The sequence below is a fragment of the Patella vulgata genome, chromosome 3 (assembly GCF_932274485.2).
Source record: "Patella vulgata chromosome 3, xgPatVulg1.2, whole genome shotgun sequence".
NCBI classification, from domain to species: Eukaryota; Metazoa; Mollusca; class Gastropoda; family Patellidae; genus Patella; species Patella vulgata.
In genome coordinates, this window is record NC_065881.2 from 75,497,801 (window position 1) to 75,518,701 (window position 20,901).

General features: G+C 33.5%; 1 protein-coding gene across 2 annotated transcripts; it reads right to left on the reverse strand.

Annotated features, from left to right (window-relative positions):
- Window positions 1-544: 544 nt before the first annotated feature.
- LOC126816655 (WD repeat-containing protein 91) lies at window positions 545-17,020 on the reverse strand. Of its 2 annotated transcripts, XM_056099737.1 has the most exons (17): window positions 16,891-17,020; window positions 14,206-14,476; window positions 13,703-13,825; window positions 12,742-12,824; window positions 11,692-11,798; window positions 11,007-11,233; window positions 9,908-10,041; window positions 9,067-9,232; window positions 8,650-8,681; window positions 7,972-8,066; window positions 7,716-7,812; window positions 6,995-7,089; window positions 5,950-6,103; window positions 5,282-5,390; window positions 4,117-4,229; window positions 3,111-3,302; window positions 545-2,612 (listed from the first exon to the last, which is right to left on the reverse strand). In XM_056099737.1, exons 1-17 carry the CDS (start codon window positions 17,011-17,013, stop codon window positions 2,457-2,459), a joined length of 2,277 nt encoding a protein of 758 aa, XP_055955712.1. In that variant the 5' UTR covers window positions 17,014-17,020; the 3' UTR covers window positions 545-2,456. The 2 variants fall into 2 exon arrangements, with proteins under 2 accessions (XP_055955712.1, XP_050399327.1); XM_050543370.1 differs by lacking the exons at window positions 11,692-11,798; window positions 12,742-12,824; window positions 13,703-13,825; window positions 14,206-14,476; window positions 16,891-17,020 and adding an exon at window positions 11,506-11,523.
- Between the last annotated feature and the right edge of the window lie 3,881 nt (window positions 17,021-20,901).

Here is a 20,901-nt window from a genome sequence, read left to right on the forward strand (position 1 = left end):
TTACGCCGAGGTGCCTGTCTGCTTCAGAACAATGTCCGAGTTCAAATTGCCCACTGAACGCTGCACATGACTGTAGCTTCAGATGCTCCCTCACGCAGCATATTCTCCAGATCTAGCTCACTCTTCCCGCAAACCAATTGTGTCATCGGGGTCGCGGTTTTGTGAAGATGCTGTGGGGTAGTTTTTAAGTTAATATGACAAACAGTGGTTTGGTTACCGGTGACCGGAGAAAGGAAGGAACAAGTGCGCATTGGTGCAAAAAGGGGTGTTATGTTCATCAGGTTATTTTCCTATAGACTCTCCAGTGATATTGCAACAACATTCTGCTATCTCAGTACTTTAGTTACTTCTCCCCAGTCTGTTGTCTTATTAAAATCATTGTTAAATTTTATTTTATTTAATGAAAGCCCATTTTCAAATCATTCTTTAATTCATTTGTGAATTCAAACAAAGGGAGATTGTTTTGAAACCCTTTTCCGCCATGGTTTACCATGAAATACAGTGATAATGGCTGCCTGAAATAACAACACAATTTATATTCAAGTTGGTCTTATTTATAGGTTTATTCTTAACAATTAGTCACAAGACACAATTATTGCACATTTCCACACAAATACAAAGCTAACAATATACAATCTTTCACACATATACATAACATTTAACAGTAGTTGATTGTGGATGAATTACAGTCAGAGTGTATATTACCTGGACATATTTTCGCCATCCCATGATTTCACTAAGATCTGTCCCTATTGAACAGAGAGGGGGTCATGCAGTTGAGCACAGTCAGGTCACTATATTCCCAGCCAGAACTCCTGGTTCAAACTTTTAGGATTTTTTAAGCCCAGTCTTCAGTTTTCAGGGCTGATCAAAAAGAGAGAGAAATGGGGTTTAAAGTCCACTTGACACAAACTATGTCATTTTGGGATTAACATATGGTTAAATTTTTTTTCAATAATTTGCTTGAGCGTAGGGGTCTTTGGCAGTGGGAGGAGCCAGAGAGAACCCAAGAAGATGGACAGGCGAACCTTCTCCTTGTCATGTACAAGTGGGGAATCGAAACCACTCCACTTAACAGAATGACAGACCTTATGATTCAACTCGCATGTGTTAACCATTCAACCACCCAACCCCATACAAGTATAAGAACACTTGACATTTGGAAATTGAAGAGTAGGCAGTAAAGCTTCACCAGATATTAAGCTCCAATCCATCCCATACTATAGAACAATAATTAACCCATTCAAACTACATAATATCAATATTCTTAAACAAAAAAACAATTACTCTGACTATTGATCACCTGAAAATTAATATGCAGATGTGGTTAAAGGTTGAGATGATTAGGTTTTACAATTAAAGATGCATTATGTAAGAGCTAAATCAGCCTAATGCAGATCTTTTGTTTGGTCTCAAATGTTTTTTTTAAATCATTAATCAGACATTTATTCACATACTAAGCCCATAATTTACTCTCAAGACACTGAGATGGATATGATTTCCAACAGATTTAAACACACTCAGCAGTTAATAAGTTAACTTAAATCATCATAAAAATGGTAGCAATGACAATCAGGACTATACTTATCTTCAAAAAGCCATGTATAAATTTGCTCAGAGTAAAGTAATTTGACAGAAATTTTCAATATATTAAATTTTCATTATTTTTTTTTAACTTTTGTAGAGAGGACTGTCAGCTCTTTATCTAAATCTTATATGATGCATCTTTAATTAAGAATATATAAATAACATACAAAATGTATTATAAATGATTAGCATTCACATTATGAATAGAAAATATCTTTGGTTTAATAAACATGTAATATTAAATATAATACATATTCATCTACTCAACTATAATTTATTAATAAGCTAATACATATATGAATGTCTCTTTAATTCTAACATTTAATCTATTCACTGATGTCATAAGTATTAAGTTTATGTAGTTATAAATTTTTTGTCCCAGTCTACGATTTGTTCTGTTAGAGAAAATGAACTGTGAATAGTATTACAGCCTTTCATTCAGTAAAAACTTCAATTGCTTCATTGCCATTTAGTAATGAACTGGAAATACATTGGTCCCAATTCTATGGATTACATTTACTGCTTATAACTGAGCCATGTTTCGACTAGAATTCTCTATTGTTTAATTTTATCAAGTAAAAACTTAATTGCTAAGTGGGAGAAACTATAAGTTATCTACTTTTCCTTTAAAGTCAAATTTACTGTCTATTTCAAAGTTTTGAAACCTGAAACTATAATGGACACCATTATGGACATATCTGAGCAACTTATTTAATTCTAATTTAACTAGAGTCATGTTATCCCTCACAGTGTAAAATTTCTTCTCACACAGTTCTTAAATTCATTTTTAAAATTCAAAATAACACTGTTCAATATGAATACACTGATTACTTTCTGTAATCAAAATTAATCCTCTGTTACAGCCTATGTTATTGTGGTAAAAGAGTAGAAACTTTGATTTTTCCATCCATAGCCCCAGCAAGCGCTACCCTGGTATTAACAGATGGCGACCAATCAACTGTTGTTATTAAACTCTTGTGACCTTTCAACTCCATAGTCTTTCTTATACCAGACTCACCACACAGCTGAAAAATATTACAAATTCAATCAGTTAAAAGATGAGAAAACCAAGGCCCATGGAATTTTCAGCTATTCAAACAGACTGACATTGTTGGACTCAGCAAATGTATTCGGTCCTATGGTTGATACCGAAAAAAAAATAATTTCCCATGTACACATTTGTGGACTGTGGTACACATAAAAAGATACCTTAGTTCATATTCAAAGAATAGTCAAGTCAAATTTGTCTCCTTTAATATATAACTACAAAAAAAAAAAAATACTCAAAAATGATTGACCCTTATCCATTCTTAAAACAAAAGGTAGAAAATGGTTTCTAAGACCTTCAGGCCACCAATTCACTTAGAAATTTAATAACCTTATCATTTCTACAACCCTGAAACTTCATTAGTCCCACAATCTACACATCACAGGAGACGTCAAGGGATAAAGATAACATCTCACATCAACTTTGATTGTATCCGATGTTTAAATTCCAATATATAATTAAATATAAAAAATACCTGGTAAATAACTCCTTTATTTTTATCACATGTTAATATATACTGTCCTTCTGAATCAAAATTAAATAATCTTCCCCTTGGTAACTCTTTATTACCAGTTGGACTGGTTGCTAGGAATGGGAGTGATGCCCCTTGATGTATAGGTAATTCTTCTAACTTTGAACCAGTATTATGTATACTCCACTTAATAAACTGAAAAAAATATACAGCAATAAATCAATAACATTCAAAGACTAATATCATCATTTAAACAATATGAACCGACAGATAGAGAAATGAGATTAAACAAGGGGATCTACCCGACATAAACTAGGTCATTTTGGGACTAACATGGTTTAATTTTATTTCAATAATTCGCCTGCGCATATAGGTCTTTAGCAGTGGGAGGAAACTGGAGGACATACAAGCAGGGAATAGAAATCATGCCACTTGACTCAATGTGACAGACATTGTGATGCAACACACACACATTACCATTCAGCCACCCAACCTGGCCAATCTGAACAGGGTTTAGTGTATACAGTAAGGACATCACTTAACATAAAAGCCAAAAGAAATAATACATCCGGCCTAATTCCAATCATTTAAATGTCCGGGCAAATGAATATGGCAAGATTAAGGAAATAAGCAAAGGAAAATCTTTAGAATCATTGAATCTAAGATCATAGTGTTTAACTTAATAAATGTATTTATTTTATCTAAAGCTATCATTAAGATGTTCCATATAGAATTTTATTAAACAATCTGCTCCAAAATGCCATTTTAAGAACAGATAAATAATAATATTAATTCAGATAATCAAACAAAACAACTTATGCCATTCAATATCTGGATACCATATGAATAATCGAAAGCATTTGATTAAATGGAAATGAAATGGGGTTTAAGTCCTACTTTTTGCACCAACAAGGCTAATGACAGCTTTTGTATCATTCAAGCAACTCTTAGTCAAAAATTGAATGTAAGGCAGATTACCAGAAATATGTTAAATATATGTATAACAGACCTTTCCATCAGTTCCCAGACTATAACAAGCTGTTTCATCAGAACTAAACTGTACACTATTAACTTCACCTGTATGACCTTCCCACTGAGATATACATGTACCCTGTGGTATATCTATAATTATACAAAATATAACATGTGCCATGTGAAATATCTATAATATACAAAATATAACATGTACCCTGTAGTATATCTATAATTATACAAAATATAACATGTCCCCTGTAATATGTCTATAATATTTAAAATATAACATTTACCCTGTGGTACATCATATCCATAAAAACAAGGCAACAGTGAGGCTGATGTCCCCCACCGAAATCTCAAAATAATTAGATGACACATATTAATTAATAGCACATTTATTTTTTTCAAAAGTATCGAGCAATCAAACTATACACTAAGTTTCATCACTTTCTATCAAATAGAATCAAGATTATGAAACTGATAAGCTCTGCTTAGCTTCAGCTCAAAATGTTAATCATTGAACTCAGTCAAGACATTCACCTAATGAACATCTACATCAAGTTTAAACAGTCTACCTCAATTAAAAGCAGAGTTGTTATGTTCCAAAGTCTTGACCAATGAAATTGCTTATCGCTCCTTAGTCTAAGCAGAAAATTCTCACCATCGAACTTCGTCAAGGCAGGGGACAATAACATTTACTGTGTTATTAACATTACCCTTTTGTAAAATCAATAATAGTAACACATAAAATATAACAGGATATGATATACATCTTTACCCTGTATCAAGGTAGATGTATAACACTTTAAAATGGTTGATATATAATTTATCTCCGCTATTATCAACAATACAGTCAATAGTTTTAATAATATCTCCCCTATTATCAAAAATACAGTCAATAGCTTTTTAATTTATCTCCCCTATTGTCAACAATACAGTCAATAGTTTTTTTAATTTGGAATATGATTCACCATATATACCTGGTCAAACATATGCCAATTCACATAGGAAATGTTTGACATATAGTGGAAAGAGTGTGCCTGATTTACCCTGTTGTATGCATTCCATTCTGATTCCAATCTCCCTTCCATCATCAAACAAATCATCAATACTCAAACTTTTATAAACGTTATCATTATTTTCTTTGAGATCTAAGTCAAGGTGTACCTCTACAGAAATATATCAAATTTGGTGCTTACCAAATAATCTAATAACACCATCAGCTGCACCTGTTATTAATAACTGACCATTATGATTATATGATGAACAATTAATTGACACTGGACCAGGCTCAAAAATTAACTGTTTCTGTAAATAAAACAAAAAAAGAGAGAACATGGAAGTGAACGCTAAATAAAACCATGTCACATACATATGAAATATTTTATATTGTTACCCATCCCTACAAAAATTCATATATAATACTGCTCATTTATAGAGGGGTTGGATGACAGAATGGATAGCGTGTGCCCATTGTATCATAAGGTCTGTCATCCAGTCAACTGGCGTGGTTTTGATTCCACGGTTGTATGTGACAAGGAGTAGGTTCGCCTGTCCAACCTCTTGAGTTATCTCTGGGTTCTCCAGTTTCCTCCCACTGCTAAAGACCCCTACGTGCAAGCGAATTATTGAAATAAAATTGAACCATATGTTAGTCCCGAAATGACTTAGATTGTGTCAAGTGGGTCTCTCTCTCTCTATACCCACATTTCATATTTCATTATATTCGGACTACAGAAAATTGTGACTTAACATATTAATAAACTAACTCATTAGACTGAATAACTTCTGAAGTGTTACACACACAGGTGTTAATTCGGTTACATATCATGGAAGATAATTACAGTACAATAACTTTTATTCTTACCTCACATTTCATTGTCTTGACATCCCATAATAATAATTTACCAGGTTTAGTACTAGAACTAGTATCTGTGATACTCGATGGACTGTGTACTCTTTGAGCTGCTGCAGAACAAACAAAACTCACTCCAGCTGGATTTAATGTTATGTTATTAATTCTGAAACATGCAATTATAATATCATAATACATCTGATACATTCACAGACTCTCTAACATTGGGATTATGATTTTGTTTTCTTAATTAAAGGGGCATTATGGAAGATTAGATAAAGAGCTGGCAGTTCTCACTATAATAGTTAAAAACTGGGTGATGTAAAGGGAATATGCTAAAAATTTCAGTCAAATTGCTTCGCTCTGAACCGAGATATCAGCAATTGAATTTTAGGCCTAGCCGGTCTAGACTCGATCATCATTACTAAAGTCGGTATGATAAAAAAAAAACATAGTCTTGATTATCCATTTTTGTATTTAATCATCAATATGGGCCATAAGCACGTTTTATGGATATAGACGTTTATAAATGGACATATTATTATTATTTTATGAGGGTTGAGCAGCAGATCAGACTCAAATCCAGTGAAAATCAAACACATAAGATGGCATTGATAGTTTATATAACATTTCAGGCCTAAAGAAAGACCTACAATAGGCAGATTTAGCGCTTGCATAATGTATGTTTAAATGTTAAATAATCAATATGAGTACACATTAGCGTGGATTAAAGATCATCATTACTAAAGTCGGTACGATAAAAAACATAAGTCTCGATTATCCATTTTTTGATTTAATCAAAAGCAGCAAACCGGGTTCTAATCCAGTAAATATCACAGGCTAGCGATGCCATTGAGAGATGATTATGGTCTGGATAAGTTAATTAATGTCTAATTAATAATTCAGATCACATTTCAGGCCTAAAGAATGCCCTGCAATTGGAAGATTTAGCTCTTGCATAATGTATGTTTAATATTTTAGCAAAAATGCAAATGATGCATCAGGCCTTTAATATTAATTTCTTAAATTAACAAATAAAGTTAAATATATTACTTACCGTGGATATCCTGTATCAACAACAACTTCTTTTAATGTTTTATTTTCTTTAACATCAAAAAGTCTGATACAACCAGTTCTATTCCCTAATAATAACTAGAAAATATACAATATACATTAATATATAAAAATATCTTTAACCATTAATAAAGAATATCTTCAAACATTGATACAAGATATCTTTTTTCATACACAAGATATGTTAAATTAAATTTGAACTTGAAAACTAAAACTGAGATTAAATGCTGATCAGGCAATAAAATAAGTATAAAATCAGTGCTTAGGTTTTCTCATTCTATTTTCAGAACATTTCAATTCATCATAGTTAAAAATAAGTTTCTCTCTAATTTGGAATCAATCTGCAAAAGCCCATCAACTTCAGTTTATAAATGTTTTTACAAAATAAATGAAATGAAATGGGGGTTTAACGTCCTACTGTTCTGCTCCGATTGGGCTAATGTGTACATGTGACCTCGTTTTTTTGTCCCATCCATACAATTATACGCTGTCCCTTGCCAGGCCTTCTGTCATGCACTGACAAGGAGGAACCATGCCGGAAAATCCCTCCAGGTTAGCGAGCCAAGGTCTAACTCACTGAGTTTTACACAATAACTTTGATGGTTTGAATGGATGTTCAGTTGAAAAGTTTGGTGACAGTTCAGCGGTAGTCGTATTTCTAATTAATTATTAATTAATTATATTAATCATAGAATCAAACTTACATATTTATCTGACTTGCTAGCCCATTCTAAGGATAAAAATGCTGATCTGGCCATGACAGTTGTAATAGTTGATGGTTGAGGACTCCATGTCCATATTCTTTTTAAAAAAAATAAAAAAGGTTTTAAGCAGGGCCCTCGCATAACATAATATTTGCAACATAATTGGTGCTTTTAGTTGAAATTTCTAAAATACCTGTTGTCATGGCATTCTAATTAATTGACTGCATGAATATTTCTTTATATGAAAATAACTTACTTGACAACACCATCTACATCTAAACTAGACACATACTGTCCAGTGTTAGAAAATCGACAATAAGATATAGCTGAATGATGTTCTGCATACTCTTCCTTAATAAAAAAAAAAATAGACATTCATAAATCCTAAATTTAGTAGTGAAAATAAAATTAAATGGCAAATGAAATAATTGAGATTGAATTTCTTATTTAACAAGCAGTCAAATAAAATGGCAAATGAAAAAAATTGAGATTGAATTTCTTATTTACCAATGCAATAACATGGGATTTAACGTCCTACTGTACTGCTCCGAGCTGGGCTAATGAAGACGGGCATACGGCATACAGTGTGCTATAAGGGAAATTTTGCCAAGACAGCTGCACTACAGCCTATTCTTATATCGAATTCCAACTGTCAAGGGATTTTTTACGTGCATGCCAATGTGTACAAAGGACCTCTGTTTTTTGTCCCATCCAAACGACTAGACAGCTGTCCTTGTCAGGCCCTCCGTCCTGCATCACTGACAAGGGGGGAACCACACCAGAAATTCTGGTTGAACTTTCTCTGCCAATGCAGGGATCAAACAACCTAACCTCCAGGCTAGCGAGCCAGCGTCTTACCCACCTAGCCACCATGATCCCCCTTCTTATTTAACAAGCTAGTATCAATAAATGAAGAAATAAATTGATAACTTACTTGGCTCATTAGTAGAAATGGACATTCGCCATCTGAAAAAAACAAATAAATTAACATTTTTAAATTCACAAACTATGCCCTCCACAGTGTCAAGAGTACTGTTAGGCAGGGAAAGAATACTTCAAATTTATCAATGCTTGTTTGAAACAAGTAGCATTCATTTTTGGAGGGTATGAGGGAAATTTTGCCCTGACAGCAGCACTACGACCAACTCTTATATGGATATTTAACTTTTACAAGATCTTTAATCGGATGCTAATGATATACACAGAACCTTAGTCTTATGAAAACAACTGGATGATTTTCTTTGTCAGGACCTCCTGCATCACTAAACAAGGGAAAACCAGGCTGGAAAATCCCAAGGAACTTTCTTGCGCATTAGTAAAATGAAATATATAAAAGTGATAAAACACATACCAGGAATAGCTGGAGAAGGTTGTCGTGCTGTTACATCAATAGGTGAACTTTTACCTACATCAATACCACTAGTTGCTGTATCAGGTCTTAGACTGTATTCTGATGACACTGGTACAGATTTCTTAGGTGTTGAAGAACCAGAGCTAGATTCTGTGTCTGAAACTCTCTGAAATAATCAAATAACAAATTTACACCATCAAATATAACTAATATTAAAAACAAACCTGGCTCTGACATTCAAATTTTGTCAGGACATCCTTTTAGTACAGTCTATCAGGACATCCTTTTAGTACAGTCTATCAGGACATCCTTTTAGTACAGTCTATCAGGACATCCTTTTAGTACAGTCTATTAATTCTAATTACCAATGTTTTAACTGAATACCTAAGTCAAATGTTTAATGATCTGCAAAGAAAAAAATACAAATTTCGTATTCTTTTAGCTGTTTTTAAAGCTATATAATACACTTTAAAAAATACCTTTGTAAAATGTAAATTTACTGACTAGTGTATTTAACAGACAATCAAATACTGATTGTCAAAAAGACAGTCTTGCTTTATAGGATTTAACTTTTATTATGACACTTCAGTGGTATTCAAACAAGATTGTATGCTTAATCTGATACAAATTTGACCACCCACGACTGACATATGACCATTAGAATTTCAATTTACAAATTTAGGGATTTTTACAAATGTCTACGAAAATGAACCTACTCTAACTACATGTAGTCTGACCAGACTAGTTTATTGTGTATAGAGTGGATACATGGTAGGTTTATCGTAAGGAATGGTGATCAACAAAAAGTTAAGCTGAAACATGATCACAGAAAATAATTTACCTGTGACTTTTCAATTGTTGATGGTTTTCTCTCTGTACCTAATAATTCCTTTCTTTGTTTTTGATAATCAGAGTGTGATTTATGTCTAGGTGTAGTAATGTTTACTTCATTTGATGGAATAGATGTTGACATGACTACAATAATAATACACAAATCATTAATAAATAGAACTCCAACATTCAGTGCCCTTTCTTTCTATTTTCTTTTATCTTTCTCTTTTTTATTTTTTCTTCATAGACTTAGGCCCACTTTTTTTATATGAATTTAGGCCCACCTGTCACGGACAGGTGGACAGGTGGGCCCAGTCTGGCACTGCCAACAATAAATAGATGTCATTACAAATAGCTAGAGATCTGTAATCAATTGTCAAATGCTACCTTGCATTAATTTCATGAATATTCATAATTCTATGGTACAATAGGTCGAAGTTTACTATCATGGATAAATCAAGACAGAAGAGGGGGTGGGGGGGGGGAATGGTTTATCACAAGGTCTGTCATTGAGTCAAGTGGTGTGGTTTCGATTCCCCGCTTGTACCTGACGAGGGGTAGGGTTGCCTATCCAACCGTATTGGGTTTTTTGGGGGTCCTTTGGTTTCCCCCCTAAAGCTAAAGACCTTTACGTGCAAGAGAATAACTGAAATAAAATTGAATTATATATTAGTCTTGAAATGATCTAGTTAGTGGAGTGGATGTTAAACCCCATTTCTTTCTCTCACTTCACTAGAAATTATACTTTGATTAAACATACATTATGCAAGAGCTAAATATGGCTATTGCAGGTCTTTCTTTAGGCCTGGAATGTTTTTGAAATTATTAATTAGACATTTATTAACTGATCCAGGCCATAATCAACTCTCGATGACATCAGATTTCTCTGATATTAAATAGATTAGAACGGTTCAGCCATATTTTGATTTAATTCAAAAATGGAGGAGCAAGACTTAGCTTTGAACAACCAGTACGGTGGTTGAAATTATTGCACACCTCTTGTCAAACCTTCATGGCTAGCTCTTTATCTAACTCTTACATAATATATCTTTAATAGAAGAGTAAAATATCCCAGAAAACTATGACTTAGAATATACTGTATATCTTACCTGAGCCTACTGATTGTTGCCGAGATGTAGTTGATAATAGTTTTTTACTGGTTGTTACTGGTGCCGTTTGTGGAGGAATTTTACTAGGTTTACTTCGGACAACTTTCGGTTCAACCTTCTGCAGTTGTGGATCTGATTTCTTTTTACTTAATATAGATGACGATAAATTAAATGGAAGACGTCTACCAGATTTCTGCTTCTCTTGAATGTTAGAGCTGGAATTTTCACTAATATAAAAAACAATCAAAGTATTAATCAAAAAAAAAGTTGCAAAGAATTAAGGCTTATTCATACATCTGATAAAGCTGGGAAATCTAGTGTTAAATACTTACTTTAATAAAGCTGAGAAATCTCACTTACTTTAATAAAGATGAGAAATCTAATGTTAAATACTTACTTTAATAAAGCTGAGAAATCTAACTTAGTTTAATAAAGCTGAGAAATCTTAGGTTAAATACTTACTTTAATAAAACTGAGAAATCTAATGTTAAATACTTACTCTGATAAAGCTGAGAAATCTAACTTACTTTAATAAAGCTGAGAAATCTCACTTACTTTAATAAAGCTGAGAAATCTCACTTACTTTAATAAAGCTGAGAAATCTAATGTTAAATACTTACTCTGATAAAGCTGAGAAATCTCACTTACTTTAATAAAGCTGAGAAATCTAATGTTAAATACTTACTCTGATAAAGCTGAGAAATCTAACGTTAAAGATTCATTAGCTGAATTACAATCTTGTTCTTTCTTCTTGTTCTGATCTAAATTACCAGATTCACTCACTATACGCAACTAAAATATAAATGTTGAACAAAAATTATAGAAAAATATATAATGTATCATATACTGTAATAGTTAATGTTGTATTCTTACAATTAAACATATTCAAACAAAATTCATTTAATTTCACAGAAAGTCAATAAATGTAAATATATAATAAACTGACATGAGCAAGCAAGTTTAATGTGATCTATCCTCACACTCGGCAGATTCTGATACCCTACATCTAGCCTTAGCTGTATGATGGTAAGTGATATGTACCTACACCCATACAATTGATATGTGAGTATTGGTTTACTTATTAAGAAAATTTGCCGCTTTTAGAAAGAAGTTCTTAAAATGGCATTGTTCGAAAAGTGTGCAGAGTTTTCAATGCAAAGTTGTTTTTGTTTAAAGAAAATCAAATAAACTTGAAAAAAAAAAAAAAAAATTCAGTCAGGCATTGAAAGCTTTGTATGATAAAACTTTTCACAGGTGTCTTCAAGAATGCCGCCATTTGTAATCCAGGAACATGAAAGTAGTTCCAATGGCAGAATTCGTCATACAGCCGAGGCTAGATGTGGTGTACTGGAATCTGCTGAGGTTTGCCGAGTGCTATTGTCAGTCTTATGAATTTCAATAAAAGTAAAATAAAGTACAGTTGTATTTATTCCTTAGATAATCTGTACAGGTCACATTAATTCATAATAACTCCTTTGATAAGCTATACAGGTCACGTTAATTCATAATAACTTTTTGTCATACACAACATGAAATATTAATGTCATTCTGAGCAAACAAAATTTTTTTAACAAATCAGAACAAAAGAATACTTTGAAGAATTGTGTGTAATTTAACCTTTTTTTTATGAAATAAGAGAGACCCTTATTCATAATCTTGACATTTATGATCCATCTGCTTAGAGTAGTTTCACAAATCACATAATTCATGGGTGTTGCCAAATATAAAAATTTACCTTTTCCTTCAGAATATTATTTTCTTCTTGTAGAAACTTCATTCGTTTATGATCATATTCAAAATTCAACAATGTTGGAGCTGGTACTTATGGATTAAGGTTAAATAAGTTATTCAATCTTGATGAGACTAAAACTAAATCAGCATAAAATTCATATACCCTTTAAAGTTGCAATTGCAAATTTTCAAGTTATATTTTTAAAAAGTATTAAAATAAAGCCTTAAAATAGATAATCCTATTACTCCTATAATTCGCTATTGCCAGCTGAGAAATTGGCAAAAATATCATTTTTAACTTCAAATTCCAACGTTGGAAAATGGCTGCCCTATGTTGTCAATAGCAAAACAGGGGAGGTAATTGTGCTGTTATTTCCTGTGTCATAGATTTTTAAGGGTGGGAAATAATGCCCATGAACGTATAATAGTGATTTGATAACCTATTGAGCAAAAGACATAGAAACAATTATGTTTTGACTTTCTTAGAAAATTTGAAATTCTCGCTTTAAGTCTATGAAAAATCTCATTCGTATTACATTTCTATGTGATTCTAAATTAATTTTATCCAACTCTGGGTGTCGCTCAATGACTAACAATTTATAATTACAGGACACTGAACATACTTAGATGCTAATACCTCCAGACAAATCATTTTATAGAAAAATCTTCATGCTACATTTACTTATATTTACAGTGTTCTACCCAATTACAGCTGGGTAGATTGGAATACAAGGATAAAATGGCTTAGTTTAAGATAAAAGGGTTTGACACATAGCTATAGAGTAAGGATTGAACATTCAATCACATGGTTCCAGTTTAGTAACGATTGTGCCATTTCCCTACTACTACTAGTACTAATCAGGATTTTCTTTCTTTGCTAGGATTTAGATAAATTGATCAACAATAAAAAAAAAACAGTAACCAAAAGCATGAGTTTAATTACCGATAAACTTTATAAAGGATATGCATAGCTTGAAGTATAACACTAAGAAAGTTATGTAATGAAAGGAAGAGTGTATCTTGCCAGGCTTTATTAAAATACATCTGAAACATTGTATTTTCTTCTGGGTTCTTCATGAATGGAAAGGCTAAAAATATAAATGAACAAAGAAATTGAAATAATTGATGAAAATATTCTTTTAAATCACCTTCATAATAGTCATTTGTTATTAGTTTAACCCTTTGACAACCAGGTTCCTGAACGTTCCACTACCTATACAGTCGGTTCCTGGGCACAATGTTACAGGCTGCAAATCTGGCCACTGGTATTCAAAGGGTTAAGTAAGACACCAGACACCCAAGTAAAAACTGGGCGTAAATTCATTTTGAATTTAATTTTCTGATATTCAGATTGCTTGACTGGTATCATAAAAGAAGAAATTAAGGCTTTCAAAAAATTAATGTATTAAATGTGACCTTCCAAATTAAAGTCTATATTATTTGAAACAAAAAGCAAAATATCCATTACCAAACCATTCTTTGAATTCTAGTTGATTCTGTATGTCTGATACTTGGACCAGTTTATCAAAAAATTCATGTACTCTGTCTGGCCTGTTATTTTGAAAAGCTGCAACAATATAAAGTTTCTGTAGGCCCACCTCCAGTTTACGAACACTAGACATAAACTGTTGTTCTAATCGTTGGAATAATCGTTGATTTAAAAAGGACCAGTATTCTCTCAATCCATGGAGATCACTATTGGTGATATAATACTGTACTTGTTCAACTATTTTGTCAGCCTAAAAATAAATGAGACAAGTTCAGATATGTACATTGTAACAACATGAAGTGCACAAAGGTCCATATGTACATGTTGGCCAAAAAGGTGTCTCTTTAGGTTTATTGGGTATCTGATTCCCTAGGAATTGTCAACCTTTTAGTCTAAAAAAGGTCCATACACATACTGATGGGCCAATAAGAAGGTAGTCCAACTTATTCTCTCTGTCTGTTTAGCTTACGTACCCTCAGATACCCTTCAGTGGAGTGTACTGAGGAGATTCTTGGTCCAAAAAAGATCCATATTAGTAGGCTAATAAAGTAATTGATCAAAAGGTTTAAATCAATCTTTCTGTCTCTTTAGTTTATGTGGCCTCAGATTCCCTGGCAATTGTCGATATTTCAGTGGACTGAGAAAATTTTTAATCTTGAAATACTAAAATCACCATGAAGAATTTGGCAGTGACAAGCTCATGAAATGGTCATTTAATTGGTGTCTTAAATGGTTTACTGTTGATATAATTTTATTGGATTGCTTTTTATGTGATGACTTAAAATATTGAATATTTATTGGCAGGTAGTCGCCTGACAAGCCCAATCAACCCAATTACATCAATTTTATATTTTATTTTTAATTTTTTCCGAAATTCGAAATAGTTAAAGGAGCTAAGTCTCTAACTCAATATTATCCAAAATCTTCAACATTGAAAACACGATTTATTTGTCAAATTAAATCAACATTCATGTTGTGATCTTACCGGAAAAAGATTGACTTTTGATATCCAATATTTAAGACAAAATAAACATTTTACCATTGGTACACGAATCGTGATCGTGTACCATAATGCGCTTCAGCCCCAGATGTATCAAGAGACTCGAGGGACGAGGCTAGACACATTGCACCAAATCAAACGGCGTATGTAGACTGGAATAACCAGACGCTAGAAATTAGCACTAGCTTGAGACTGCTGGCTTATTTCGCCAAACATAACTGATTTAAAATTGGAGTAAAAACAGAAACCATTGAATGTAAATCAGTTTATATACATTCATATTACAGTATTATATGCGTTGCGACTCACTTTTGTCAATTTCTAGGTCCCAAATGTTAGCGATTTAGCTCCTTTAACCCTTTCAATGCTAGACGTAAATCCACTGCCTGTGCTAGACCCTTTTTTGAGGAAAAAAGGGAGGTTGGAACTGAATGCCAAGCAGTACTTATGGAAGCTTTTATGAAAAATCTTTTTGTCTGTTGGGATGGGCATGAGGTTGGGCTAAGAGGAAAAAATAGAATTTTGGAAATTTGCATAATAATGTAGTCACGTGACGTCATGGCGGCCATTTTGGATTTCTCATTTCACACTAAAGCTAACACGAAAACGAATTTTTCTCCATGAAATACTTAAAAGATATTGTTTTTTTACTGGATTTTGATAAAGATATATAAAATGAACAAAAATATCAATAGCAGCCATGAGCAATGCCGCCGCGAACACGCGCATCACGTCTCCCGCTGCCATGACCACGTGCGGATTGCAATACCTTGATTTTACTTTCACTTTCACTTTCATCCCCAAGTCCTATATCATTATCAATATAGTCAGTCAATAGATCTACACGTTCGGGAATCAGGAATTACCTACGTATTTTACGATCCAGCAGGCCAGCATTATTATAAACATCAGAATTATTGTCAGAATCTACTGCAGACACAGGGCTAGCGTGTTCACATTGGGCTTGTTCATCATGCACGGGAGACATAGCTAGCCATGGGCGGAACGTCGCGCAACAAATCACACACTTCATAATACCAATCACTGTCCTGACTACTATCATTATCAAGTAACTGGAAACGAATTATGTGTATCACCCGCCTCGAAATTGTCCACATGTTGGTCAGCAAGACGTCATTCACGACTTCGTCGAGAGTGCATCGTCTACGTTGTCACAATGCACTCCACCATTTTACGGTTTGCCGATTTGAAACACGTGGAAATATGTTCTAGTGTATAGAAAATACAATAGATGGCACTTGCAGTTACGGTACTAATTTTAGCGAGGGCTTTACTGAGTACACGGTAATACCGGGTACGGGCATTTTACCGACATTTTATAATACCCGGTACTACCGGGTATACGCAGTGAAAGGGTTAAAAGAGGAAGTGGAAGTGTCTATTAACATGTGTTTGGCTTATCAGTTTGTCGAAGATATTCCATTGAACAATGCCGATTTTAGGTCAACTTTTTTTTATTATTATTATTAATAACGTATTAATTGAATGAAAATACGTTATATCAACAATACAAGTAAATTTACTAAAATTGTAAAATGTCCCCGCCCCCTTCATTCTTTGTTTATATTTTTACGTGACAGTTCACGAACTTCCCACGCAAAAACATGTCTAACAGAGATATGATGGGGAAATTATGTAATTACTCGAAGCCCCTTTTCTTTATCCGTTTTTAGTTCTACTTCTAAAGTCTTCAGGGTTGTTGTCAAACCACGGAATAATAAATAATCTTTGACAAGCTCGTCTACACGATTTGTAGCAGTCGCCATTTTGAGGCAGCGCTCTCTGTAAATAAATAAATATAAGGGGAGATAACCACTAAAATGTAGTTATTTCCCTTGAATGACACTACACACGAAACGCGAAATGCATTGTTGCAGGCACTTCATTATAATAGTCTTTTAATTTATTTATTTCAAAGCACTAAATAGTAATCAAATCCTGGACCGCGCAGAATATTGGTAGTCCTATGCGGTGGCCCGTGGGGTGAAATTTAAAAAAAAAAAAAAAAATAGTTCATTAATGGACCGTATTATAAGGTCCATGATATATTTTAAGTGTTCTTTTCTTTTCTCTTTTTTTAAAGTTATTCACTGACAAAGCAGCATCTGGGTCCCTACCAAATTAGTGGCCTACAGCATCTCAAAAAGTCACAATAATAAGTCCTTGTGTTTTACCAAGCTGCATATCTATCTTTGGGAGAAGGGGATAAAGCCCTTAGGAGTACTTTGGATCATTAATCTGTGTACCTATGGGCATATATTTGGGGATATTAGCGGAATTTTTTCAGAACCTTTTAAAAGAAATTTAACTATTAAGAAGTCATAGTTAAACGACGTCATAATGCAAGCTATGACGTTATGCCTATTGTTCCACCATTCCTGCTCTTATTTTAAAATTAACAGGACGTCTTTCTACTTTTTATGTAGCAAAGTTTTACATTTTAACTAATTATCACTCTTATTTTAAAAAATCGGTTCAATGGATTCGAGGTAAGAATATTTTTCATTATTTGCATTTAAATAACTTTTTAAAATCACGGTTTGGCAGGGAGTTAAGGGCATTTATAACTTTTCATATTCTAACTCAAAACTGAAGACACGCTTCTTTTCTAAAGAATACAAAGGTAAAACAACTAAAAGAAATTAAGATGGTAATTATTATGGTTTTGTTTTGTAGAATTGATTTTTTACACGACTTTAAAAAGCGTGTATTAAATGGCCACCAAGCTATGGAACCTCTAGGTGAAAGTGATGAAGATGCTCCCTATCCATCTCCTAGAGAAATTACTGGTGAGTATTAGACGAGAGTCAATCTCACTGTATTTGTAAAACGCTGATAAAGTATGTTTGAAACATTATATATTATATATTAGATCTATTATTCTACTTATAAATTAAACCAGTTAAGTTATTTTAAGTCTAGATAAGCTGAATACTGGTAACGTTTATTAGTATATGTCTCTTCTACACATGTCTTACATTTGTAGGTTTACCAGAACCGATTCCTGGTGAAGCTTATTGGACTAAACATCAACCCGTATCAACTAGACGTGATTCAGGTGAATCGGTATCTTATGCATCATCTTTGAGCGGATCTTGGTGTAGTGTTGAACCTGAAACCAGTGGAGGGAACATACTATCTAAACCTCGAACTGAGTCTAAAGGTTTGTTCTGTGTTTACATTTAAACATACAATATACATACATGGTCATTTGTATTTAATGATCCAGGCCAATCTCTGGATCAATTAAACATGCGTGAGAAACATCTATCAACCAGGAGCGCAAACGAATAATCTATGGCCTGTGTCTTTAGCCACTCCAGAAGGAACATAGAAAGGACGCATCCGTTTTAGCTTTTAAATCTGATAATTTGTCAGATATGTCATTGCATAATTTCTAGATATATCTATGTTCATTCAATTAGACGGTCACAGCACAGAATATTTGGTTAGGTATCGGTGCTGATTTTCGATATACTTTTTTCATGTTGTTGTTGCTGGCGTCGGTAAGACTACCAGGGACTTTACTTTTAAGCTGATTGAAGAAAGGCGTCTGTTTTACATTTCGTTTGGCATACGGTAACTCAGTATATCTATCGAAGCCAGTAAGCTGTGCCCAGGACAAAATTAAAAATATACCGGACATTCTATCCTATCCATATATACCAATCACATATACAAACGCGATATTTCTCATAATGTAGACCAGTTTTAATATTTAAATGTACGTAGGTATATTCGATTGGGTTTATATACCTTTGGGGTTTTTTTTACCTTTTAATGCATGTAGCGGCAATTGACTGCGTTTATGTACTTTTGGTTTGGATCTAAGAAGGTCATTTATGAATGAATGACTTTCACGATATTTTAAGTATCAAGATAATATCCAAAATGTCTATCTTCTTTATATTTACAGGTTCATCACTACAAGATGACGAGGAACGTGTTAAGATAAACAACAATCAGATACAATTAGAAAATGATGATCTCCGCTTTAAAGTTGACCAACTTAACAGGTACTTTTATTTGAATCATAGTAAATGATTTATTTTGAGTGAATGTACTGTTGTTTATGGAGATAATAATTCATTGCTATTTTTAATGATAAAAGTAAATAATTTACTATTTTGTAAATTAACTATTTTTGATGTAGATACTATTTCATTGCTATTTTAATGATAAAAGTAAATAATTTACTATTTTGTAAATGTACTATTTTTGATGTAGATACTATTTCATTGCTATTTTAATGATAAAAGTAAATAATTTACTCCAATTTTGTAACATTTAGTTATAATTATTTGATGTATGTTTTATTTCAGACATATCGACAAGCTACATTATGAAAACGATGATTGTATGAACCGTATTTTGATTCTGCAATGTAGTGTTGAGAGGGCCGATGAAGAGGTTGATTTCTACAAGAAACTTTACGAGGCTACAAGAAGTAAAGGCAAGGATTACATTGAGAGAGTACCACCCATTGATGGCGTGAAGAAGGTTAGATATCGGTTCGGTAAAAGAGTGCCAGATCCAAGTCCAACTGTTGTTGATCCCGTTGTTAAAGCTACGGTAGATGAAAGACTTCAACCCATCTCATGTGTCAGTCCTGAAGACCAAATGCTTGAGAGTGAAAATCACCAAGAAGAAAGCGAAAATAAGAAAACATTGCCCGGATTCAGCGAACAGGTCAGCATCAGAAACAACAGGAACATAATGGATGAGTCCATGGACACATATTCACCTTGTACCAATATGGATGGATACAGTACTTGTAAAATCATGAAGAGCTTTGTAGGAATGGATAAAAATCAAATGATTGTGGTCAGTAGCAAAACAGAAATTGACCAGAAAGAACTATTGGACACATACAGCAGTATAGATGAATATACAACATGTAAACCCATGAAGATCTCAGGCTCAATGAGAAGTCCACTGCTATCAAACAACACCATGTCCAACGCAGTAGATCATTTTCAATGTATTTCTCCACCCAGTAGCGCCGATTCTTCTTCACTTCTTTTGAAAGAGTTGACCACCGAGAGAGAAGATCCCACAATATTCAAGGGTGTACAGATTTCAACTAAAGGTTTGAACGAGAGTGAAAGAGCAAAACATGAAGGTCGACAGGAAACTGTAATTTCAAGTCCCAGGGAAGGTATCCGTGGTCATTCTGATAAACATGTCGAGGAAATCAAGGCGATGGATGATAGTAGCTCTGTCCCACTGGATTCATCTTTCATAGGGAAATACACCATTAAAGATGCCTCCACTGTGAAAGAAGCTTTCTGCTACGAAGATAGTTTAGGAAAATATGCCAAGTTGCCTCCTTTAGGAGCAGTTCCAAACCGTCCAACCCAATGCCAACAATTTAAAAACAAAAAGCTGAAACCAATGATTTCCTGCTCGGAAGGTACCACGTACCGGTCAGAACCAATGCCAAGTTTTCCCAAAAAGATGACGATGCCTAGACCTACTAGAGCCAGTGCTATGAAAGCTAAAGATACTTCCATGAAAATATCTAGGAATCAAACTCTGCTACCGAAGCATCTTCCAACAACAGATCATGCAGTACTGACAGGAGATAAGTCATTTTCACTTCCAAAGATAAAATCAGTAACATTAACAGATAAAAACAAGCTTCAAGAAAATCT